General features: G+C 51.6%; 1 protein-coding gene across 1 annotated transcript; it reads right to left on the reverse strand.

Annotated features, from left to right (window-relative positions):
* Positions 1 to 576: 576 nt before the first annotated feature.
* On the reverse strand, positions 577 to 24167 carry LOC139604470 (hydrocephalus-inducing protein-like). Its single transcript, XM_071455624.1, has 14 exons — positions 24147 to 24167; positions 21982 to 22101; positions 20518 to 20574; positions 20085 to 20219; positions 18450 to 18649; positions 15307 to 15425; positions 10709 to 10827; positions 9318 to 9541; positions 7729 to 7796; positions 6534 to 6766; positions 4979 to 5079; positions 3598 to 3733; positions 2986 to 3150; positions 577 to 639 (listed from the first exon to the last, which is right to left on the reverse strand). Exons 1-14 carry the CDS (start codon positions 24165 to 24167, stop codon positions 577 to 579), a joined length of 1761 nt encoding a protein of 586 aa, XP_071311725.1.
* Positions 24168 to 25769: the final 1602 nt, after the last annotated feature.

Genomic DNA, 25769 nt, shown 5'->3' on the forward strand with positions numbered 1-25769 from the left:
TGGCTCTCTCCTGGCTGCAGCACAGCTGGCACTGGCAGGATACTGAAAGCCTGGGTGGAAGACAGGAGAGATTGAGGTGCTGAGCATGGAAATGGATGCAGAAGAGCATCTTGGAGCAAAGTGCAGCTGTAGCCAGAGGGGCCTATTGCCCAAACACTGCCAGAATCACCCTCATCTCATCCTGCATCCATGCCACTGACCAGTGCAGGGACCATGGGGAAAATCTTCTCCCACACTCGCAGATCAATGCATTAATTAGTACATTACATGAAAGTGACCTGGGATGTCTCCTGGCAGTAGAAATTCTCTCTGATGCACAACTTGCCTTTAAAAAGTTTCAAAACTTCCTGCTTTTAGAAAAGGAAGAGACTCAGAGTGAGAGCTCTTGGAGCTGAGCGAAGGAGCCCAGCCCAGCTCATCTGACTCCTGAGGCTCTTCCCCTCTCTCTCTGATTTAAATGCTGCTTTCTCAAGGTGCTACAGCAAAAGCGCCTGCAAAAACTTCCTGTGGAGCACCTGAGGAGTTCCAGGGGGAGCAGTGCCCTCCACAGGTGCTGCACAGCATCCTTGGGCAGCCCTACAACGTGTCCTGCACGGCCTCTCCAACAAGCAGCTGCTCCAGCAGCACTTTGTGATGGGCCTGCAGGGATGGGAGGCCCCTCTGTGGCCAATGCTGAGGGCCCCCAGCGGCACTGGCAGCTCCAGCCCTGCTGGCCACACTGACAATGGGCAGTGAGACAGATTCCCTCCTGCCTTCTCTGCTCCCAGGGGAGCGGGCGCCACGTCCAGGGAGCACCTGAACCCCTCCAAGCCTCGTGGCAGGTGAGGGTTTGCAGGAGTTGGTGCTGGCACCTGGAAAACATGCCATTTTCTGTGCTGGGAGGAAGAGACAGCCACTTTGCAAAGTCTCCCTTTGTGAGACAGCTTCAGGGCCAGCAGTGCAGCAGCAGCTCTGGGTGAAAGCAGAGCCCTGCAAACAGGGAGTCTGGCTGCCTTGGGAAGAGGCTCCATGGAGATCAGGATCATCCCAGCTTGCTCTGGGAAGGAAGCTGGAGGTCTTACCATGATGATGCAGAGAAAAGCCTCATCTTACTTTGGGAAGAAAACCAGGCAAAAACAAAATCCCACACTTAACACAGGCCTGTAGAATCTGAATCAGCTTCTCCAAGGAAAACTCTCCTATTTCTCCCTCCCACACAGCCCATACCCAGCCACTGGCCCTGCTGCCCACCCACTGTCAGGGCACAGCAGAGCAGGGCAGCAAAAAGGGAGCTCAGCATCAGCAGGACTTGGTGCTGGCAGGCTGGGGGGGCAGCACAAGCACTGGATGTAGAAGAAAATCTACCTCTGCTCCTGAACAGTGGGGAAAATCCTGCACTTCTTTCAGGGCTCTGGCTGTATCCTCCTGTCGAGTCCTGAAGTGCCTCCATTGAGATGCCAGGGAACCCAAACTGGTTTTCTTCTCTTTCGGTGGCTGGGGTTTGAATTTATGTGGGTAAGGCTCACATCTGGAAAAGAACACAACTATGAACAGGGAGCTGCAGTGGGAGGGAGGGACACCTGCACGAGCAGCTCCTGGCCTGGATGCAGCCCCTGGGTGGGTGCTGGCACGTTGACCTGAGAAATGGTTTGATCCAGCCCTTCCCAATCCAGGCTGGAGCAGGTCTGTTCTAAAGGCAGCCCAGGGATGACACTGAGCTGCTGCAGCAGCTGCAACTGCTTGCATTGAGCAACTGCAGAGGACAGGCATGAACACCTGGTGGGGATGCAGAAAGCACAGTGGGAGAGGGAAAGACAGAGAAGGCAGCAAAAAGGTGAGATCTGAGGCACCGAGGGGCAGACCCAGCCAGTGCCCAGCCAGCAGAGCCCCCCCAGTGCCCAAGGCCAGAAACTCTGCAGCTCCACCAGGGATTTATCAGGAATGTTCCCCTGACACTGATGGGGGGTTGGTTGACATTTCCCAACACTCCCAGGTGACTCAGGTCGCATTCCCCATCCATCCATCCATCCATACATACACAGGCTGTGGTGCTGGGATCCTGCCAAGCTCTGCCAGCCTTGGGCTTGGGGAGATTTCTGCCAGCTGTCCTGAGCTCCGTAGTTGTGCTCTCTGTTCCAGGAAGCAAGCAAGAAAGATTAAAAAAAAAAAAAAACCACAAAACAAACCACAACAGGGAAACCTAAAAAACCTTCAACAGCTCAACCTTGCTCAAGTTATTTCTTTAGGGACAGCTACCACTCTCCAGCTGAAATGCTGGGCTTTTGGGGAAAAAGAAAATTACATGTTCACCTCCAAATCAAAAAGGATTAAGGTAAGAGGACCTTTCCAACTAAAAATTATTGGCCCAAAGCTTTTGCCTTTGCAAGAAATCTCTAGTTAAGACCAGGCTGACAGTTAAACAACTGGTCCTTCTGGTGGGGAGACACCCTCCTCTCTAAGGGAAGCAGCCTGATAGTTGAAAGCAACTGTTTGGTCAAACTTCAGGCTCCCTGGCACAGCCTGCATTGCTTGTCCTTCCTGTTCACTGATTTACATGCAGTGCCACAATGGCCCAGGTTCCGATGTCTGGTGCCATCCAGGGAATTTGGCATTGCCATTTCCATATGTTTTAATAGAAGTTTAAATCCTTGCAACCACCCTTCAAATGCCAGCTTTCCTTTCTTTTACAGAAAGCTCAAGGTTCCCAGAAGTCTTCTGACGTCCTCTTTTGTGCTCAGAGAGATGACATTTTCAAACAGATGTTTCCAAAGTTAACAGCATTTGAAAGAAGAATGAACTCAAATGCCCCTGGATTCCAGCTTAGCCGAGCTCCATTCTGTGTCAGACACTGAGATTGCCACCTCTAAGGCAGGAGCTGTTTGTGCCCCCCATCCCTCCTGTCCTTCTCCCCAGCAGCCTGGGCCTGTTTTCCCCGGCAGAATCCCTGTCCCTGTGCACCCTGCCAGGAGCAGCTGCACACAGGCTCACATCTCCCCTTGCCCTCACCAGTGGGTTTCTCTCATCCCCGAACACGCCGATGACAACGTTGGTGCGATGAGTGCCCAGGGCCTGCACTTCCACCACAACCGGGATCTCTGCTGTGCTCTGGGGCTGCACAATCCCACAGGGCTTGGGGCTGGAGTAGAGCACAGCAGAGTCCTCCTTGCGTTTCTGGAAGGGACAGAATGAAATGCAACTTCAGAGGCACCTCTGAAGAAACTTTAGACTCCTTAACATCCACCGCAACAGCAACTTACACACATGTTTCAAACTCCCCAGCACAAAGGTAAAAGGCACACACAAGATGCAAGAATTGTAGGCTTAGCACTCCCAGGGGAACCTGCAAGGAGGCTGCCAGCACAGGCATTGGTGTCTGTGGATGCAGCAGCTTTTCACAACCCTCTAAGATCTCCCACATGAAAACACCCTGAAGACCAGAACATCAACTGTTTCCTCAGGAGCTTCAACTGCCTCCTAAAGTTTACAGTTGGGTAGGATCCTGCTCTCAGCAGATCTATAAGACTGAATAGAAACCAGCAAGGTCTTATCCAAACCCTTTTTTCCCCTGATAATCTCCTCAGTAATATTTGACAGAAGGAGGTGGATGTGATGCCAAACCTGGGGAATGAGCCCGTAGCAGCCAGGAAGGTGGCTGGGATTCCTAATGAGGATCTTCCTCTCATATGGCACCTTCAGGTGGCACTCATCATACATCAGGACTGGGGAGGACACTTGGAGCTCAGGAACGAGACATCTGGGCAGAGAGATGACCCCAGGGCAATCAGAGATACTGAGAGAATGGAGAACGTTTCCCCCCAAAGATTGTGCAATGGAGCAGAACACATTGGTCACTGTCAAATGCACATTGAACAGCCCTACAGGGATAAATTGCCTTCTACCTCTTCCGACTCCAACATGTCTTGTCAAGGAGGGGCAAACCCTGAGAGGCAGCACCCAGAGGCTGCCAAGTGCCCCAGGCAGAGCACTTTGAGCCACAGCTGCCTCAGCCCCTCCTTTACCCAAGAAGGCTTGCAAGGACTCCTGGAACAGTCCCAGTGAGCCACGAGCTCTGGGGGAGCCTTCCCAACAAGGATCAGTGCTCCCTAAGGGTCAAGGAACACACAACCCTAGTGTCTCAGTAAAAATGACTCCCTTCTCTGCCATGGTGCTGTTGCCCTGCCTGACAACTCAGCTCTTTGCCCCAGCCCTGGAGGGCACGAGACAGCAGCTGCCCCACAGAGGGGCTGATCAGCCACCCCCTCCCAGGCCCTGCAGCTCCCTGGCTCCTTCACTGCACAGCTCCAGGCACTGACTGGCCCCAGCTCCATTTGCTTGACAAAATGGCAGCCCAGGCACTGCCTGCATGGCTCTGCCTGGGACAGGGAACAGCACCAGGGAGCTGCATCCCTCTGGCATCACACTGACACCCACAGCAGCACAGCAGGGTGGAATTCTGCTGCAGCAGGAACGACTTTTGGTTTAAGTCTGAGAACATTAAAGCTCAAAATGGGAAGCACAGGGAAGGAGAAAAACTGGAGCTGACCTGCCACATCAAGGCTGCTTTCCCCTCATAAGACCTTGCCCTCCCCACTCTTGCTGGGAGCCACTTTCCCCTGTCATGTGCCCTCATGAACAGAACCAGACCCTGACTCTCAGCAGGCTGCCTGGTGTGTCCCAAACCAATGCAGGGTGCTCACAACCAGCACAACTCCATCTCTTGCAGGAAGAAGGAGAGGAGGCCCTTGGGAAATTTGTTCCACCTCAAGCACCAAAACCCAGGCCAATCAATGATACCATTCCTGGTCCCTTTAGAAAAGGGCCAGGACTGTGCTGGGCTGTGAGCAGGGGTGCTTTTCACCACAGGCTGCTGTCCAAGCACTGCTGTTCTCATGTCCAGCTGGCACAACATGAGGCCATTAAGCAGCTCTTCTCCTTGGCAGCTGCAGCCAGCAAAGCCTGGGCAAGGCGGTGCCTGGGGGAGGCCAGGAAGGGCTGGTACCTGGCTGTGATGACCACTGATGCCACTCCCTCACCAAAACCCTCCAGGTCCACCAGCAATCTCCTGTAGAATTCCATCACGGTGTTGGAACACAGGGTCACCTGGTAGAAAAAAGAACAGTAAATTCTTCCTTACAAAAGCTCATTACCCACATGTGACATCCTCCAGTTCTTGAGGAAGGATTTGGCTTTAATTCTTCTGCTGGTCCATGTGTAGAGCACAGTCTCAGAGTAACAAAAGCCTTCTGGCAATAGCAGATTTGTTAAACACACCTTGCTATCACAGCATCGGTCAGCTTCATTAAAACATTAGACTAAAGCTCTACACACCACTGTATTCAAATTAAGGGGCCAATTTCTCATCTGACTACAATGACATAAATGCAGAGGAAATCTGACTTGAACACAATGAGTTCAGCTTTACAGCAGAAGGCTGAGGGCAAAGTGTGGCCCAGCAGGTGCTGGGCAGTTCATGGCTGCCATGGTACCCAGAGCCCGGGCTGGCTCTTAGAACTCCGGCACCACGCCAGGAGTGGGGAACTGCCCCAGGGTGGGCATTTACCAGAGGCAGAGCCCTCAGAGCCACTTGCTGTACAGCGCAAGAGACAAGCCACCACAGGGACCAGGCAGAGGAGAAAGGAGGAGGCTCTCTGTCTTGAAGTTCCACAAGGAAGGGTTTATTCCAAATAAAGGAATCAGAGGCACAAGAGCCCTGGACACTCCTGTGCAAGGGCTTTTGTAAAAATACAAATCAGGGGGTGGATACAAACAGCAAATCAATAGGGAATCCTCAGGGGAGGAGTGAGGGGATTACATCAAGTGTCTGGGACCACTGGGGGTAGGAGGGTAAAGAGGATGGGTCACATGGCCAATGGGGTCTCCAAGAATAGGGGAATTCCAAAGGGGTATTGCAATCAGGGATTGGCCCGAGGTTAAAGTGGCAAAGAAGGTTTGGGAACAAAAGGGGCTGGGTTGCCTAGACAGGCAGGGAAAAGAGCTGGAACAAGGGGCAGGGAACGGCATGAGGGACAGCATTGAGGGAGGGTAAAACACAGGCGTGAGCCAACTCAGGGAGAACATGGGTGTACAACAGAACAAGGAATCGATAAAATCAATTTGAACCGCAACACATGGCTGCAGAGGTTTTTGTCTCCACTGGAGATCCCTGCAGTGAACACAAATTTTTCTGCTCCTCAGGAGAGGGAAAATGAGACCAAGAAGAAAAGCTAACTGCTTTATACAATGACATCTCTCTGACAGCCACCTTCTGCCTTCATCCTTGCTCTGCCCACTTGCAATCCAAGAAATCGCTCTCAAAAGCAAAAGAATGGCTTCAGGACTTGACCATATGGTATTGATCTCAGTGTAGGATTTTGGAAACAAACCAGTGCTCCTTGAGGAACATCCCGGGTAAGCCAGCTAGCAGAGGCCTCCCAGCAGTGCAGATCTCTCACTCCCACGATGCTCAAAGCTGGCACCAGAGCTAAAGCCCTCCCACACTCCAGTGAAGCTTCAGCCCTGGTGCTGAAGCATCTACGGCTGGATTCTTCCCATACCTCAATGTCCTGGTGTCCCTGGGGGAGGATGGTGCCTTGGGTGGGATTCATTGTGAACTCCCTTGGCTCCACATAGAAATGAATTCCCTTCCTCCAGGATGGGTCACCTTCTTTGCGTATTTGATCAAGGCTGTCCACAGCCGGCTGCGTGCCATCGTCCGACATGCGGAGCTTGAATGTCACGGGCACCATGGAGCAGTTGGTGAGGCGACATCTCTGGGTATAGGGAAAGCCTAGGAAAGGACACAAATATCCATTCAGGCACCCATTATGGCATGATCCTGGTGGGAATATCCTGCCAGGATAAAAGTGAGATTGGAGTTGAGCTCTTTATTTTGTGAACTACAGCTCACCGAGAAGCTGCATGAGGAATTAATCATCACTGAGTTCCCTTTGACACTGATTCCAGACTGCAGCCTTGAAAATGCCCACTCCTAGCCCTGCTGAACACTGCAAGCTTCTCTCTTTGGGAGGGGAAGGAGCTCTCTCCCCTGCCCCAAACCAGCACCAGTTATCTCTCAGTGATGAGTGTGCACCCAGACCCAGCATTTACTCTGAGAATTCAAGCTGTCAAATTCCCTGGTAAGTCTGCCAACATTCCCACTGTTTTCACGATACATAAACAGTGAGTTGTCATTGAGAAGAAGCTACAGCAAAAGGAAATGAGGATGGAATCAGGAAGTAGAATGTGATGCACCTTAATGCAGTTTCTCTCTGCAGGACCCTTAAAGCATCTCTTGCTTTGGGCCAAACAGACTGAGCACATGACAGCTCAGAGCCCACTCAACTGGGGGCAAACCCCAGCCTTGGTTTGAGATTAGCAATTAGGAACCATGTCCCACCTCACCCAACAAACAGGGACATCACAGCCATGCTGCTCACTGTGATTGCTGCCTGCAAGGGGATCCCCACTTTGGCTCTGAGATTTGCTTTCCATCCTGCAAAGCCAGAGATACCGCCACACATGGTGGGGATCTGTCTTTTAAAGCAGGACAGAGACACTAGAAAATACTGCCTTTCTATTCCTTGGTTCTATTTGATCTCACAATGGCAAAATGCCCCCTGAGGCAGCAGCAGCAGCAGCCCTGCAGTTCACAGCCTGAAGAGGCTGCTGGGGCAGACCAGGAGTGAGGGATACTTTTCTGTTGGAAGGCACAGATCCCTCACGCTGTGTCCCAGCCCAGGCAACACTCACCAAAGGAGATGTCCCCGAAGTCGAGCTCAGGGAGGTCGAAGTGTAAATTCGGTCCAGTGACGCTGCCCCTGGAGGCCGAGGACAGAGCAGGAAAGGGCTCGGTTAAAGGCATTGCAAAGGTCCGGCTGTCGTGGCTCAGGGCACAAAACCTGGGCTCAGGGCACCCTGGGTTTCCAACCAACACAGCACCGTGTGCTCAGCACAGGGCCCTGTGCACAGGAGGCAGCTCAAGCCAAGTGGCCAGCAGCCAACAGCCACTGATGGGCAGGCAGGAGAAGCCCCTGGGATGCTGGGGGTCCCATGAAGGACCCTGAACACACACCCAGACATGGCTCCGTGCCTCAGTTTCCCCAGCTGCAATGGGATGGACATCAAGGTGTCCCCACAAACTTCTGTAACCAGCCTTTCCAGCCACAGGTTCCCTGCTTTGCTCCTTCTTAGCTGCAACTGCTGTTCCCGTGGAGGAGCTTTCTCAGGAGAGTTTGACCCACACAATCATTACAGACACAGTTCTGAGACATGAATCCAGGGGAGCCCCAAACATCCTCTGAAAAGAGCAGCAACAGTTCTACCCAGGGGACAGGTGAATCCTAGAGGAAAGGACTGGTGAAATGTTCCCTCTTGATTTCCAAACTAAAAAAGCAGCACTTTTCCTCCAAAAACAAAGCCAGCATAATTGTTTCTCAACTATGGGCAGACCTACTCACCACTTTTCTCTTGCCAAATAAGAACTTCCTTGTTCCTTTTTATCCATCTCCCTTATCTTATTGGTACAATCAAGTGCAGATTGCTTTCATTTCTTTACTGCCTTGAGCCAGTGCCCCCCAACAGCAGGAGCCCAGCTCCAAAGCTGCAGAGCAGCCAGCATCAGCTCTCCTGCTTCCACTCCATTATCCCAGCAGCACATGGCTCAGGCTGGCAGGGACAAGGCCTCACGCTGCTGTGGTGCTGAGGACTGAGCTCTGCCTCCCCTGTGATCAGCCCTTCTCCCTTTGGCTGGGCCAGGATTGTCTCCTGCCATGGCACCAGCCCATAGGATGGTACCCCAGTCCTTGGCACAGTTCCTGCTGCACAGTTCCTGACTCCCACATCAGCCCTTTGCTGGCTGTGCAAAGGAGGCACCAGAGCACTCTGTGCACAGGAGCTGGGAGCACAGCTTGTCCCCCACAGCATGGCCATGAGAGGGGAGCTGAGGCTGCTGCTGCCCATTTGGGATGGATTATTAATGGAAGTTTTTAAAAACACTGCTGCTGGGGCAGAATCCCCCAGGCTGGCCCATCTGCAAAGCCCTGGGGGCCTTGCTGGGTGTTCAGGTGGGACATCCCAGAGCAGCTGCTGCCCAGAGCTGCTCCATCCCACTGCCTGCCATGGCCCAAGGCAGAGGGAGATCCCTGCAGGGAGGAGTCATTGCAGCTCCTGGCTACCACACAGGGCAGGAGGCATCCTGACACTAAGGCAATGCCAGGATCACAGCAGAGATTAAGACCTCAGGCATCACCTTTTTTCTCTGCTCAACCCCAAAATGAGGTAGGTGGGGGATGTCCCAGAGACAGCTACAGATGTGCCCACCAAGCTCCCAGAGTCCTTACCTGATGGTCAGGATCACAGGTGTAGGAGATCCAGCCACACTGAACTGGAATTTTTCCTCAAAGCTCCCCAGCACGGTGGTATGGAAGGAGATCTGAACAGTCTGGGTCCCACCTGGTGCAATCATGCCCTGCTCAGGCTCAACCATGAAGCAGAAGTCCACATTTGTGGTTGAAGGGATATAGGTGAAGGGAGCATCAAGAGCTCCTTGGTTAATCAGTTCCACCTGCAGAAGCAAGAAAGCAAAATGGAAATACAGGTGGAACCTTCCCTTCTTGTGAGTTATTGTCTAATGATGCAATGAACACCCAGCAAAGGCAGAAGATGCTTTGTGCTGCTGAATGGCAGAAGTCAAAAGATACAACAGGACAAGTTCTGCCTTTGGCTTTTCATGCAGAGCAGTGGCAACTCCACAGACCTGCAGTCACCCTGGGCTTATCCCATGGACACAGAGCAGTGCACCTCTGCTCAGCATCACCAAGCTCATGGGGAGCTGGCCCTGAGAGCCCTGAGTGGGGTGATTGCAGCTGCGGAGTGAATCACCCCAGAGCTGCTGCTGCCCCAGTGAGCACAGCTCCAACAGCACCATCTACTCATTCACCTTTCCCATACCATGGAAACAATTCATTGAGAATGAGGCATCAGCATCAAAATGTACAGACAGCACCATCCTTTGGTAAGAAAACTCAGCGTGTCTTTCCCTTCCCCAGCCGCGCTTTTGAAAGTGTCTGGCATGCAGTAGTGCCTCATTTTCTACCTCTTTGAGTTGCTCCTTCATGAATTTTTTGCAAACTTGACACTGTTGGGGGGGAGGCAAATAGGTAGAAAAATCCTTTGCTTTATTCCCAGGAACACTTTTCTCCTTCCAGAGCCAGAGATGCACCAAGGCTGAAGTGTGGTGAGGGACTGGTCAGCAAGGGAGAGAACTCCCAAGCCCTTTGCAATGGCCAGCACTGAGCCAGGAGGCTGGATGGATTTCCTGTGACTTCAGCAATAAGCAGGGACACTTGACTGGAAGCTGTTTGCAGTGGGCTGAAGCTCAAAGGCAGCCAGTTTGTTGCAGCTGCTTCTGCAGAGCCCAGTCCAAAGGTGCCTTGTGTCTGGCACTGCCACAAAAGCCTCTGAACATGCAGCTTTTTGACCCAGTGTTGGTTTCATGTGGCAAGGGGTTGTTTTGCAGGAAGCCTCCCAGCTGATCCCTAAGGAAGGCTGCCCAAAAGCAGGGACTGGGGCTTCAGGAACAACAGACACACGTTTCTGACCCCCCAGGTTTGAGCAGTACATCAAATATTCCCTGCTCACAGCTGCCCAGGTTGGCAGCAATTCCACAGCTCCACCAGGCTTGCTGCTGCCTCAGGAGCCATCAGGATCCATCCCAAGCCCTGCTGCTCACCTCATAGACATAGGGGGTGTAGACAAAAACATTCCCAAGGTTCAGCGTAGGAGAGCTGAGTTCAACCAGGGGTCCTTGGCCTTCCCCTCTGAGGCACAGGGGCAGCCTGATCTCACGGCCTGGGGAGAGATGTCCATTGCAGTACAATCATTCCCTCTGTCACACTGGATTTTCCAGGCTGCCTCAGTGCTAGTCCCTGACTCTGAGCTGGATGTACTCATGCTTGGAGCTACCTGGTCTAGGGGGAGGTGTCCCTGCCCATGGCAGGGGCCTTGGCACTAGATGATCTTTAAGGTCCACCCCACCCTCATCCTACTGTGATTCTGTGGTTTCCTTCCCGTGCACCTAGAGGAGCTCTGAAATCCATTCAGTGCAGGCACAAAAGCTCATGATGAGTTTGGCAATTACCAAACTACCTGGGCCAGGAGCACAGGCCTTTGTTGCCCAAGTGCTCCCCTTCTGACACTCAGCACTGTGTTCTGTTTCCACAGAGTGAGAGCTGCAAGGGGACAACTCCCACACAGGCAGAGAAGCAGCTGCTGGCCAAGGGTGCTCCTTCTACAAACACCCTGTGCTCAGTGGGGCTCAGCCACCTCTGCTCTGCTGCTGTCTGGGCACTGGGAGGTGATCCAGGGCCAGGGAGCACATTTCTAACTCAGCTCCTTCCACCTGATGATGGATCCATGGCAAATGGACCCATCCTGGAGGCCAGGGGCCTGCAGGGGCTTAGTGCTTGTTCACTAAAGCTGTTCTGCTCTGGAGCTCTCTGGCCTTTGAGGAAATGCTGGCAAAGCCGTGGCATGAAAACCTCTCCCTGCACTGCCTGGGCTGTTCTGGGATCAGTAAGGCAGAGCCAGCATTCTGAGCCCTGGCCTTGCACAGGAGACTTCCTGGAGGCTGCAGGGCCAGGGGGGATGTGCCAGCACTGCCCTGCTGACCAGGGACTCTTCCCAGCACTTCCATGGGAGCCCAGTGGGCTCAGGCTTGCACCATGGCTTCACTGAGGGGGACAGGAGCAGGGCAAAGGAGCTGCACCTGAGACATGGCAGTAAGCCACACTTTGATACTCCAGTGCTTCCAGGGCTTTGAAGGTCACCGTGATTTCAGCCGAACAATTCGGCCCAATTTCTCCCTCCTACAACAGAAAGAGACAGCAAAGCATTGCTCTTCAAACTCCACATTTCTTGTTTCCAACCACAGGCCTGTAAGCCTTGATTGAGCATCAATGATGAGTGAACAACACAAGCAGCCATGGAAAGCCTCCAAACCCAGCTCAACACAGCGCTGGAAGCTCTCAATGCTCAGCTGATCAGCTGCCACTCTCCACAATATTCCTGCTGCTCTGACACAAGCTCTTGGTCCCATCATGCTGCTGTCAGCTCCATGGGATGTAAGTGCCACTGTGCACTGGTGGCTCTTGGCCTTAGATGGGCCATAGGAGTAACCAAGAAGAGAACATGATCCCCTTCCTTGAACTACAGATATTAGTTAAGCTGTTTTGAAAGAAAGCAGAGGTTGGGATTATTCTGGGCTTTACTGCAAGATGAGAAGGGATTTTGCTCCGTGCAGACACCAGGCATTCATCATCTCTCCCAATGCCAGTACTCAGAATCAGGGCTCTGGCTGATGGGAGCACGTGGCAGTTTGCTTGCATCACCAGAAAAGGAAAAGGTTTTGTGTCCCTGTGTGCAGGAGAACTCCAAAGGCCCATTTCAGCCTTGCACCCTTGTGTCCAGGCTCACACAAGGATGACACTGGAAGGGACACTCAGCAATAGTGCAAGGCATGGTTACAGGAGGGGATTGGCATTTCTGTCATTAACCTTGGGCTGAATTTGGCCTCCTTTTGCCAGGGAACCATTGCAAGCTTCAGGTCAGTGTGTGAGCTGGCAGTGCTCCAACAGCCTCTGCTGAGCCCCACGTGTGGGGGGAGCCCCTGCCTACAGGAACTGCTCCCTGTGACACTGCAAGGACACGCACACAGGGCCTTGAGCTCCAGCCTGGCAGCAGAGCTGGGCTGTGTCAGGCTCCCAGCCCTGCCTTGAGCCTGCAGGGCACAAATGCTTTGAGCAGGGAGCTCTGCAGCCGCTCCAGAAACTCCACATCCTCCCTGCCAGCACATGGGGCCAGCTGAGGATCTGCCCAGTGACTGCAGCCAGGGGAAGGGTGCTTGGGAGGAGGAAGAGGAAGAGGAAGAAAATGAGGTTCTCGGGTGTCACTTACCAATGGCTCAATGAAAAAATTTTCACTGGCGAACAGCAGGGGGTCATCTTGCACCTTTGCCTTCTTCTCCTGGACCCTGCTTCTCAGGAGGGCAGTGTGATCTTCAGAAAAGCCCTGCACCTTCTCTACTTCTTTCTCCTCCGTGAAGTTTTCCAGCCACTCCTCACCCGATGGGTGCAGCAAACGACACTGCCTGCAGCCCCAGGGAGAGACAAGGCCAGCTGATCATTTAATAAGCCACAGATTTGCAGAGAGAAGTGGGAGTGCAGGAGAGCAAAGCACTTGGGGAGGAGCAGCAGCAGCTCCCCAGCAAAGGCTGAGCCAAGCCACGAGGGTCCCACAAGGATCAGAGGATAACTTGTTGTTCACTGGCACAGCAGGGAGTTTCACCCCACACTTGCAAGCTCAGGAGAGGTTTCCAAAGCCAACATCCCTCCTGAGAAATCTCCTGGCTCAAAGCCTCTGCCAAAACTGAGGGAGAATCCACCGACCACCTCAGCTGGCTTTTCCTCCCACTGAGCTGCTTGGGGGATGCACATAAAGGTCACAGAGCATCCACTGCAGCACTTCCCTGGGAAGGGGAGATGTTGCCAGGTCATGTAGGAAGAAGATTAGAGAGACAGGAGCCCAATTAGAACCTGAGGAAATCAGTCATTGCAACCAACCTTTCCTTCCCAAAATGCCATTCCTGGTTGGAGTAGAAATGGAACTGGAATGCTGAGTGCTGAGCTCCTGAAGCCCAGGGACACACACCCCAGTGCCAGGCATGGTTTACTTGGCCTAAACCATTCAAAAGCACCAACACCCCCCTGAGGCCATAGGTTAGTTTCAGTCTTGGGCCATATATCTCACTGAAATGCATCTTCCAAACCAACCTCCTCTTCTCTTTATTCTCTTCTTCCTCAGAAGGCAAAGCCTTCCACTGGAAGTGGGCTGTGATGTTACTCCTGTTTTCCAGGAACACGGTTGTCTGGTATGCCATGGTGATGAAGGTCTTGCCAGCCTCCACGGAATTTGTGCTCAACACAACATCAACATCTACAGCTTCTCCATGGAGCTTTGTGTGGATACTCTCTTCACCTGGAACAAAGCAAAGGGGAGTCTTTGCTCAGCTCACTGGCTGATGGAAGCACAAGGAACAGAACAAATCCCAGGGCACAAAAGAAGGTGTCACAGTTTTTATCTGAATGAGCAGTTCTGTGGATCAGTCCATTTGTCACATCCTGACAGCTCTGTGTGTAGAGTGGTGAGGATGTCCTGGGCAGCTCCTTAAACCCCTTGTTTCTGAGTGTGTTTGTAGAGCTTTGGCCCCAAGGTGACAGGATGGACAGTGGGATTGGTCAGTGTGCTCTGGTGACCCACTCAGATCACTGGGATTTCTGCATCCAAGTCCTTCAGGTGACAGGGTGAGGAGCCCTGTTCAGCCCTGCCTGGCCCAGGGTCTCCCTGGGCATCCCACGAGACTCCCATCTCTCCTGATCCCTTGGATCCCTTGTTGCTGACCAGCAAATATGCCTGGGGGCAGGTGGGCAGCAAAAGGAGGCCCAGAGGAACAAGTGAAGTGACAGCGCACAGCAGGAGGGGACACAGGTGAGGAAACACAACCAGCCTGGCTCTGCAATATGACAAACCACTCTCAAATGAACACCATGAAAATCATCATCATCTCCCTGTCCAAACCCACAGCCACATCAGTCTTGAAATATTTTCTATTGTTCTGATCTCAAAAACCAAGCTGGAGCATTGCACATTAAATAAAAAAGGGACAATAGAAAGATTAAGAAGTACAGAGCAGCTTCTACATTAAGACTGAATGGGATTCCTCAGTCTAGAAATCAAATGGGAGATAGATGTGAGAGGTTTGTAACAACATGAACAGCCTGGGAAATGGGCACAGGGAAAAATTGGTCTTGATTTGTCACCAAACAGGAACTTGAGGGCCTGAAAATGTTATTAGACAGAAACTACATCTATGTGTAAGGGCCACATAGAAAAAGGATGTGTGACAAGCCAGTGGAGAAGCAGCATATGGGACAGAGGTGTGCAAGAAATCCATTGCATTGGAGAGAGTCTGATGGAGACCTCACATCCAGCACGGCCCAGGAATCAAATAAAACTTCACCCAGGCATAGCCACATGGGAGTGGAGAATCAGGGATCCTCCTTCCTCCACTCAGCAACTCCCAGCAAAACAGGAATCAAAAATCTTCACCCTTTAGACGGGATCCACTTTCTCAAGCCCCTGAACACCAAGGAGTTTTCAGTTTTCTTGGGGCTAAAGCTGAACAGGGAGGTACCTCTGGAGGGAATGCAGGGGGAGGGACAACAGGGAGCCATGTGGAGAACTGTCCTGTGCCCTGCAAGGGCCAGCACTCACCTGTGTTGCAGCACAGGGACCCAAAATGGTCCCCGTTGGTCAGCGCATGAAATGTCACTGTCACCTGCATGGTGTCCCCAGCACCCAGAGTTCCTGCGGTCGGCACCACGGAGAAAGGACTGCAACACAAAGAGAGGGATCAGGGCTGGGGGGACACCTGGCCAGGAGATTCCTGCTGCACTGCAGCTCCCTTGGGCAAGCAGGGAGCAAACCAAGCACAGGCAGCAGAGGACAGAACAGACAGGCTCAGAAACAGCCACTGAGCCACTGCTGAGGAGATCCAGCCCTCACAAGATCCTGGGGGTAAAATGACCTCAGCTCCCCCATACTCTGCATCCAGCTCTCTGCAATGAGGCTCAAGGGTCCCACTGCCAGCAATCCCATCAGAGAATGGTTTGTGAAGAGCACAGAGAGGCTTCAGAGCTATCTGCATGCAGAACTTGACACTGACTGCCTCAGGAATTTCTCTTTTCCTGCTGCCTATAAGCCTCATCTCAGGAGATGCAGATGTTAGGGCACTACCTGTCCTGGGATATTACAGCCTAGGAATCAGACAGGGAGAAGGAACTTTTCCTTGAAGACCAAGGAATAGTTACAGTTGAATTTGCAGTGTGATTCTTTGGTTTATTTTGCCTTGAAAATATCCTGATTTAGCCTAAAAAGGGCACATTTTATCAACATTTCAATGAAAGCTGCTCTAAGAAAAGGAGCAGTCAAAACTCTGAAAGAGTGCAAATGCAGATTAGAGCAATAGAGTGACATGGAAACCCAAAAGGAGGATGCTATTTACAGTCTGAAGGAGCCCATGCCAGCTAAATGAAGCACCATGAGCAGGAGCACATCAAGGAAGCAGAACAGGAGGTTTCTGTGTGTTTACCAGCAATGCAGTCTGGGACTGTGGCTTGTCATCCAGGCTGGTAACTGTTGCTTGGCCCAGCAGAGAAACTCTGTGTGAGGTGTTGGAAATGTTAATGCAAATGTGTTGGTGCACTTTGGATTTAACAGGAGCCATCAGGATTGGTCACCAGGTAAAGAGCTCTTGCCTGACAAGCACTCTGTGCTTTGATGCTCAGGGACAGCTCAGGGGAAATGTGCTTTGTGCTCTTCTCCAGCCCCACTGAGGAAACAAAAGTTCCTGGCCTGGGTGCTTTGCTGCTGGTCAATCTGTCATTTAAAAGTCTGTTCTGGGGAGTTTGGTGATGATTACATCACACACAGAAATAAAGAGAACATCTGGCAAGCTGAGCTTGATTGATGTCACTTGCTTCAGGTTCAGCTCATTCAGGACCTCTTGCTGCAATGATGGGCTGAGCTGTTCCCATTCCCACTGGTGAGACCATCACTGCCTGATGGAGAAGCCTTGGGCCAGCAATGTTTATGTGCTGGACGTGAGACTTTGGAGGGAGGGGAGGAAAGACAAGGCCTCAGCAGCCCCAGAGCCAGATCAGTGCACGTGCTCCTGCATCTGCCCCGGGGCTGATGCCAGCACTGCTGCAGGTCCCTGCTGGGGCTCGGGGGGATCAGTGCCTGCTGGGGGCAAGGCACGGGATTTTCTTCTTATTCTTTTGCCAGAAATTCCACCAGAACAGAGAAGCTGCCATTTAAGGGAATCCCTGGCCACACTTCAGCACTACCTTCCATTCCATTCCATTCCATTCCATTCCATTCCATTCCATTCCATTCCATTCCCTTCCCACTGCTGCCCCATGTTACATGTTCCTGCCCTCAGATGGCAGGATGGGAATAACACTCCTCGGGGTGACTTCAGGGGTGACTTCTTTCTCTCTTGCCTGAGAAAGAAGGTATCTTCCTCTTTTCAAATTATCAGGAGAAGAGGATCCAGCCAAGTCCAGGACTCAGTTTCAGGACTGAAAAACTCAGTGCAAATCAGCCCCTGCATCTCCTACATCCCTGGGCTGTACCCACTAGACTCCTCTGTTCCTGCTGTAGCAGTCATCTGCATTTCAGCCAACATCACTAAGCTGTTCCCTGAGCCCACAGATAGAAGAGCTGTGAAGGAGACATCCCTGACACTGTAAGAACCAAATGAAAACCACTGCCAAGAGATGGGGCTGGCAGGCTAAATTTTGGCCTTTTATCTGTTAATTGTGAGCTGTTCCTTAAGACAGTTCTCACCCTGTTAGAGCTGCCCTTTCAATGAATCACCATTGCACCCAACAGGCAGAAAAGAGAAGCTATGGAGGGGGTTTTAATAGGTTGTTTTCTTCTGCTTTTTAACTAGGTCCATTTGTTTGTTTGTTTTCTTGTATGGCATCTAAAGACAGGTCCAGATCTCCCAATGGCACCTTGCAATCCCCAGACACTGGTCTTGCTTTCAGCAGTGTGTCTGCTCAGATGATTTCCAGCAGAAATTATTCTGTACTTTTACCTTCTAAATCAGCCCAAGTGCTTTTCACATCTTCCCTAAATATCTCCTATTTCCTATACACCTGTGCATATACCTATGGGCATGTGGTACATTGAGAGGCATTAGAGGAGCTCGACCTTCATGAAAGCTCCCAGTGAAGAGTTCATGATCTTTTGGAAAACATTTAACACAAACCAAAAAGAAAAAACAGCAGAAACACAGGAACTTCAGAGTATTCCAAAAGAAATCTCAATGAAAGGGGGCACAGCCTTATTCAGAGATTTAAATCATCTGTTTGAAATCTTAAACTGGCTTTCAAAGGTTCATCATGGAACAGAAAAGGCAGCTGATGCTCTGAGGTGACAAGGGAAATCAGAGCAGCTTTAGTAACAGGAACTGCACCAGCTGCCCACAGCACAGCTCATGTTGGGCATCTGATGCAGGGACCACTGGAGAGCCACGTGCCTGGGGCCACTCAGAGAATGGGTCTGTTTGGCTGGCAGTGGTGAGTAAGCATTTCAGAAGCTGCTTGTGCTCAGCAAGCCAGCTACCAACGTGTTCCAGCACCCTCCAGGAAATCTGGGACAGAGAAAGCTCAAAGGCTGCATCCTGCTAAGAACACTGAAAGCAAGAGCAGATGCCATCCATCCTGCTCACTTCCAGCCAGGGCTGCAGGGCAGCAGCTCTGATGCTGTGGTTCCTTTGCTGCTCTTTCCCAACTCTGCTCTCACCCAAAGGTGATATCCTTTGCACAGGGACAGATGAGCTGCCTCACCTCTGGGTGCTCAGCTGGTAATGAGCTGTCCGGTTACCGACATTGCGAACCAGCAGAGTCTTCTGGGTGCTGTGCTTGACCGGACACTCGGAGAAGTCCACCTGGGCAGGGGAGTCCAGGATGGCTCGGGCACCGATGGCCCGAATTGGCACAACGATCTTCTCCTTTGCCATGATACAGGTGAGCTCATGGGAATAATCCTGCAGGAAAAGAAACTGGCTCAGCACAGGGCATTTAGTGCCATCCCCGTGGCAGAAGAAAAACCATTTCCTGTAACTCATCCATGGCATCAATTTACTGGGCATCAATTGATCTATTCCACCCTAAAATGAACACTGAGTTTTTCTAATATGTCACATTTTAAAGGCACCAGTGCCCTTTGCAAAAGCTATCCCAGTGGCATTAAGCTCTTGTGTCACTTGGGTCATACTGAGAACTGCCCTAGGCCACCATAATTTTCACTCACAAATTTTAATGATATTAAATAATTCCTAAGCTCCTTCTAAGGAACATGGAGCTAGGGAACACAGCACATTCCTCTTTAGGTTTCTATATTCCCACTGTCTGAGAATAGGACAAAGTGTTCAACTGACTCTAAGCAGCAAGAGGAAGATGAGAAAACAGCTGCACCCAAAGAGATCCTGCACCTCTGGCCTGGTGCAGAAACATCAGTTGGCTCAGAACTCCCCTCTAACTTTGCCTCTCCAACCAAGTCAGGAGAAGAACAGTGCTAAGAGGTTGCAGGATGCTGTTGGAAAGGGCCTCTCTTTGTTTGCCTGCAAGGCTTCCTCCCTTCCATGCCATGTCCTAAACCCTTCTGTATGAACAAGTCTCCAGATGCCAGCAGTGAGATCAGACTTGCCAGGGCCTCAGCACTGCCATTCAAACCTCCATGCAGAAGCACCTTTGGCACGGAATGGGTGCCAGCTGACAGAGCAAGCACAGTGACAGGCATGAAGACAGAGCCCCAGCAGTGCCACTGCCACAGGCTCTGGGCCCACAGCTCTGCCTGCAGCTTGTACCTGCCCTACACGAGCTCCTTCAGGCAGGTGTCCAAGTCCCTGCAGCTCAGCAACCTCCTGCTGACCAAGGGCACCCAGAGCCCAGTGTGCCTGTGCCAGGCTGGGCTCACGGGCACAGCACATCCTCTGCCCTGCCCCTGCAGCTGTGCCCTGGTCACCTGTGCTCTGGGACAGCACAGCTGCAAGGCTGCAGAACAGAGGGGGTGAAAAAGCACCGTCTTTGCTCCAGCCCAGGGGCAGGCAGGGAAGCTGTTGGCAGTCAGGAAGGAGGAAAGCTCCCTGACCTCTTTGTCCCTCGAGTGTTTTCCATAATAATGAAACCCCTTCCACTGGACCTAGAGATGGCTGAACAACTGTCAACATCTCTTTGTCATTTTCATCCTGTTCCCTGTGCATCTTCCCTTGGGAATGCTCAGGGATGTGCAGGGAGGGCAAGCAGAGCCTGTCAGGCCTGGCTGCAGTGCCTGCCAGCAGTGCCAAGGTGTGACTGGCTGCTGCAGGCTGCCTGCCCAGGGCCTGGAGCCCAGCTCACAGCATGCAATGGGCTGGAGCAGAGTGCAGGGAAAACAATGGCTGTGGAGATCATTGTGTGCTTTGGCTCCTCCAGCCTCACCTTGTTCTCGTCGGGGCTGAAGCGGATGCGCACAGGGGCAGAGGCGCCTGGTGGCACGATGTGGTACACATCACTGGGGCAGGCCAGCTGGAAGTAAGGTGAGCTCTCCATGCAGACCTTCACCATCTGAGCAATCTGCAGCAAAGACATCACATGATGATTTTGCCACTTGTGGAAACGAGAGGAGACCTGTCCGTGCCCTGCTGACATCCCTGCCTGGCCCCTTTTCCAAAGCACTTTCAGCTGTGCAGGCACAGGCACATCATTCACAAGGCTGAGCTTGAATCCCTCCTGTCTGGCTCCAGCATTGTGGCCAGGGCCAGTAGGGCAGTGCCTGGTGGGAAGGAAGGGCCAAGCAGGTCAGCACCAGCAGGATGGAGACAGAGCACCTGAACCAAGTCATCTGCATATTCAACAAGGCCAAAAAACCTACTGGCTTCTGCCTGCACACAGCCATGAAGTTGTCATGTTCCAGGGGCGAATGTGCTACCTGAAAGCAAAGCATCAAATTGTCCTGGGGGAAGGAAAAAATTCCCTTCTAGCAGATGAGGTTTGGGTAGGGACGTTGTGGAGATAGAGTCATGCAGGCAGAGCAGCAAGAGAGGAGACCAAACCACTGTGGCCTTCCTGGGAATAAAAGTAAACCTGAAAAGCAAAAGAAGGAACACAGCAAGACAATCCCTAAAACAAGGAGATGGCAAAGAGAATTTAAACGGGCAGTAAAGCAGCAAGGAGGAATCATAAAACCATGAGAGCATTCAGCTTGCCAAAAGTGATGGAAACACAGACAGGCTGTGCCTATTGACTCTGGGCTTCAAAGGCATTTTCTGCCTGGAGAAACATGACCAGCACTGAGTGACAGTGTGGTTCCAGTATGCAAAGCCAATCTTGGCTCTGCAGGGCTTCTTGCTGCCTGTGCAGGCAAGCTGGGCTGCTGGGCATTCCTGCCTGCAGCCAGCAGGCCAGGTGCTGCCCTCTGGGATTCACAGACACAGCACACATGCATTTTCTAGCACACTGATATCATCAACCCCTGAGCACCAAAATGCTCTCAGAAAGTCTAAACCAGATGATTTGGACTCCCTCCTGTCTCTTCCCACCAGCCCACTCTTGGCACAAGGCTCATTTGAGAAATGTTTCCCTGACTGAAATTCCAATGGTCTCTGTTTTCCTCTTTACACTGGAACACAACTGGTGACATTTTTCAACTTTTTCCCTCTCAACTCTCTTGGGAAACTGCAAAACAATCACAAGTGAAGGTGAAAACCTCCAGGAGCGTTGGATGTGCTGTGGTTCTTCAAAGGGAAAGCAGAGCACCGTGTTGCTTTTGGAAAAGCTGAGCAGAGCTGAATGAAACTTAGCAGGAGCCTGAAGTGGCACCTAAAAGCCTCCCACTGCTTCTGCTCCATCACTCTGATTGCAGGGCTCTTTCAGAACACATTTCCTGCAGTGCCAATGCCATGAATGAGAAGTGATTCCAGCATAAAGTGGAGAAGACTCAGCCCCTGAGCTGACTGTGAGCTGCACAAAGGGAGCCAAACAGTCTGAGAGAGGCAGAGATTCCTACCAGGAGCCAAGATTAACCAAGGAAACCCAGGATGTGGTATAGCTCAAGGCAAAGCATGAGAGCAGGTAAGAACTGTACAGGCTCAACATTCCTACCAATCCAGAGCTTTCAAGAGCAGGAAACTCCTTTGGCATAGATACCATCAATGCATGGCCAAAATCAGGGGACAGTTCCCAGCACAGGAAGATTTCCACAACTTGCAGAACAAAGGTGCTGAGACATTTTCTTCTGGATGTGCTGCAGCAGAGAACTTGCTTTGCTGTACACTGGGGGAATGACAGCACTCTCCTCTTCCAGCACAGTGTTAAAGCTCCAGGTGCCAGCACTTACCTTGTCCTTATTCATGATAGACAGCACCATTTCAGAGACCTCATGAGCAACGACGTTCTGAAATACCAGCTCTCGTGGGGAAACCCCAAACACGCTCCGTTTCGGGGGAGCTGGTGACAGCTGGAGAGGCGAGAGAGCAGGGAGAGGTTCAGCTGCTGGGAGGAAAGTTCCTGAAGGATCCCTTACACTGATCCCCAGTGAAGCACAGACTCTGGGTGAGCATGTGTGCCCAGGACACACTGGGCAAACTCTGGCTCACCCACCTCTGCTCTGAGCTGATCAAGAACTGCTTGATCAGCTTAGAGCAGGCTCAAGCCAAGTTGCTCTTTTGATTTCTCCAGCTTTCCTTCTCCAGAATGCCAGGCAGCACGTTCCTTAAGCACAGCCCTGTGCCCACTGGAGCACTGACTGAGCACTCATGGAGTAAGTAAGACCCACAAATTTACATCAGATTCAATTTTGGGATGTCCTTTACTCTGAGACAGGGAAACTGAGGCCCACACGGCCCACCCAACTGCAAATACCTGTTTTGAACTAGAACTTAAGCATCAGTAAGAAGAGAACAGTACTAGAGGAGGTGTGAGAGATGAGGTGGTATTTGGCTGAAGCCAAAAGGTTTTTAAGTGAAAGAATGGAATTTGTTGGTACTATGTGTTGTTTGTAGTTTGGATTTGTTCAGGTTGGTGTGTTGGGTGTTGCTGTGAGTTGGCAGCACCAACTGGCTGAAGACCTGACCAAAAGGAAGGAGGATGAGAGGACAGGGGACAGAAAAGTTGGTGGTCAGAGAGAATGGAAGTTCTTGAGTACCCCTCCGGGGAAAAGGGGCCAGGGACTGTCCCAGCTGGGTACAAAGGGGATACAAAGATTGCTTTTTTCTTGGAGGGTGTGTTTGCTCCTTTTCGGGGGCAGGGAGACACACGCCTCTCTGTGTGGTTGCTAAGAAACAGTTTTCTTTTGCTTGGATGATTTTGTCCCCTTTCATTGCATTTAAAAGTTACTGCCTTTCTAACAGAGGGAAAGGCAAAAATAAAGTCAGGAAGTCAGGTAAAGGCAAAAATGAAGTCAGGAAAAAGACAAGTGAATGAGGATAGAAGACAAGTGAATGACAATGCTGAATGAGGATAAGGTTCAATTATTTTCTCAGCGACTTGGGTAAGAGTAGAGTTGGTATCTCCTTTTTCCATTCGCTTTAAATGGGTGCTTTCTTGTCATTATTGCCATCTTATTTAATACCATTGCAGAGGCATGTCTGGAAAGACACAACAACAGCAAATGCTTCTGGACCAGAGACATTGCTTTAAGAAGGCTCTGCCCTGCTTTGTCTGCCTTCTCCAGTCACACTGTTGTTACACCAGAGACACAAGCAGGTCTTGTGTGTGACTCCATGAGGAGACACAGTCTGCTGAAGGGAGTGGCTGCAGCACACTGTGCCTTAGTTGTGCCTTTCCCTGAGGTGTTCCCAAGGCCCCTCTCCAGGGCAATCCTTAACCTGGATTGTGTTCCGTGTCGCTTGCTGCCAATTTCCTGCTCAACAGCCCACCTCGGTCACCTACCCCTTTGGACTGTGCTTTCTACTGAGCCAGTCCTGCCAGAAAAGCAGCTTTAAACACAACTCTAAGTAGGCACTGATCCAGATAAAGCCCATCCATTCCCTTCTGCCCAGGGCCAGTCCCCTGTACATCTGGCAGCCTGCAAAATCTAACACCCCGTCAGGGTCCCAACACATTGTTCCAGCCCAAAGCAGTAATGCAATTTGTTTTGCTAAAGCTGAAGTCATTCCTGCAGGTCCTCGGCCTCAAAGGCCAACGCTGCCACTGTGGAGGGAATGCTGTGACCCCAAGCATTTGATGGTGACCACACCAAAGCAAGAGGTGGCTCCTTCAGCAGGAGAATGGCAAATGGCAATTTGGTGCCTTTGCGTCCTCAGCCTTCCCCCCCTGGTTTTAGCAATGGCAGCTACACTCCAGCACAGCCCAGCAGCTTCAGCAGAGGTCATTTGTGTTGGCTTAGTGCAGATCAGGACTCCCAGTCCACCACTCCCAGCAGTTTGCAATGACAACAGGACCTGGACACTGAGGTCTTTTGCTGGAGGCGAGCCTGTCACAAGCACTCACCCTCTTCAAACTTCATGTTAAACAGAAAGGAAAAGAGCGGGAAAAGGCTACCTTTGGACGAGTCTCACTCATGTCGACACATGGGCCAATTCTGGGCAGAAAACTCCCCCCAGTGCTGGCCTCCTGCTTTGAGTTGACAAACTTCTCCCTCTGGAACTTAGAGGGAAGCAGCTGAAATGCAAAAACAAAAAAACAACAAAAAACCAACCAAAAACAAAAAAAACCAAACAGCAAGAATGTCAGAGATGTGCTTGCTCAGAAAGGCTTTCCTTGAACAAGTGGCACTGATGAATAATTTGTGATCACAACCACTAGGACAGTTCTGGAAACCCTGGAAGTTGCCTGCTGAAATACTTAGCACCAATAAATTAATAATACAGAGTGCAATAGACATACTCCAGCCACATGGCTCTGTCCCATGAGTCTCTCTGTGATTTGATGGGACACGTTTGGGGATTTCTGCTCTTTGGGCATTTGTTTCCTCTTACATTTCACTGGATTGAGGCAGTGACCTTTCCAGAGAGTGGGGAGGAGCTCTCAGAACTGCCTGAACTCCACCCCTGCACAACACTCAAAACTCCCAGGCAGGAGATAGCACTGCTGGCTGAGTCCAAGGGAAGCAAGCAAGAGAAGCTGTAGCAAGAGTGAGGTGCACAGGAATGTGTCCAAGTTTTAGCTCTCTCTGTTACTTAGCATTGGTTTTCTCTGTCTGGAGCTGACAGAGCCCTCGAGAGAAGAAAACAGAGGGATGTCCTTGGCAGAGCCTCAGCAGTGGGGCATCTTCAGTCAAGTGAGCTGCAGACAGCAAGGGACCTTTGTGGCCCTGGCTCCAGTGCTGCCTGCAGGGCTGCATCTGTGCCCACCCAGGAGCTGGGAGAGAACAGCTGCTTTGGAAGCTCTTCCAGCTGGGACCAGCCGTGGCTCTCAAGGCTTGGGGCAGAGTTTGAGCTTTCCCCCTCACATGCCCAGGTGCCCAAGGGCAGCTTGGTCAGAGCAGCACAGGTGAGTGCCCAGCCTGACAGAAGGAATTGCTGTGGCAAAGGGGAAGGAAAGAAGCCCATGCTGAGGGCTTCAGCTGTGCATTGGTTTCACTTGGCTCTGCTGGCACAGCCAGGCAAGGCGCTGGGCTGTCCCTGACACATCCCACAGTGTTCCCTACTGCACCAGGACAGCCCCAGCAACAGGAGCATGGCACAGAGGGCTGGGGAGGGGCTCTGCAGCTTCAGAGCACTGCTGGACAACAGGGGCAGGGAGAGCAGGGACACCAGGGCAGTTTCCAGCCTTAACACAGCCCCAGGGGCTACTCACAGTATTAGGCTTAAGTCCTTCCCTAAGCAAAAGTCGAGGTGTTGGGGTCCTTCCTGGGAATCCAGATGCCATTGTGAAGTGATGATGTCACAGATGAGTGACAGTCCCTCAACAGAACTGGAAGGAACAACAATGGAACTCTGAAAATCCAGAACCCAGTTCATGGCAGACTCAAGGGATATACTGGTGCTAAAGATTTTCTATGATTTGAAAGTAGCTATGTGCTTGTTTGGCATAAGCAGCTAGTATTGTTAGGCCTCTAGTTGGACTTTATTTGAACTACATGGTTACCTTGTGCAATTCAAAGATGGATCATACTGAAACCTGGAGCTAAAATGCTCAACATTAAAAATACTTAGAACAATC

The sequence above is a fragment of the Agelaius tricolor genome, unplaced genomic scaffold, assembly GCF_023055355.1.
Source record: "Agelaius tricolor isolate 1412-34295 unplaced genomic scaffold, bAgeTri1.0.p SCAF_51, whole genome shotgun sequence".
NCBI lineage: Eukaryota > Metazoa > Chordata > Aves > Passeriformes > Icteridae > Agelaius > Agelaius tricolor.

Excerpts from the sequence above, each read along its gene's own strand:
- LOC139604470 (XM_071455624.1), bottom strand. The coding sequence starts at position 24,167 with ATGAGTGAGACTCGTCCAAAG. Across the intron at positions 10,828-15,306 it reads GTCCCTGTGCTGCAACACAG|GCCGTGAGATCAGGCTGCCC; the intron begins GTGAGTGCTGGC and ends ATCTCTCCCCAG. Across the intron at positions 6,767-7,728 it reads CTTCGGGGACATCTCCTTTG|GCTTTCCCTATACCCAGAGA; the intron begins GTGAGTGTTGCC and ends GTCCTTTCCTAG.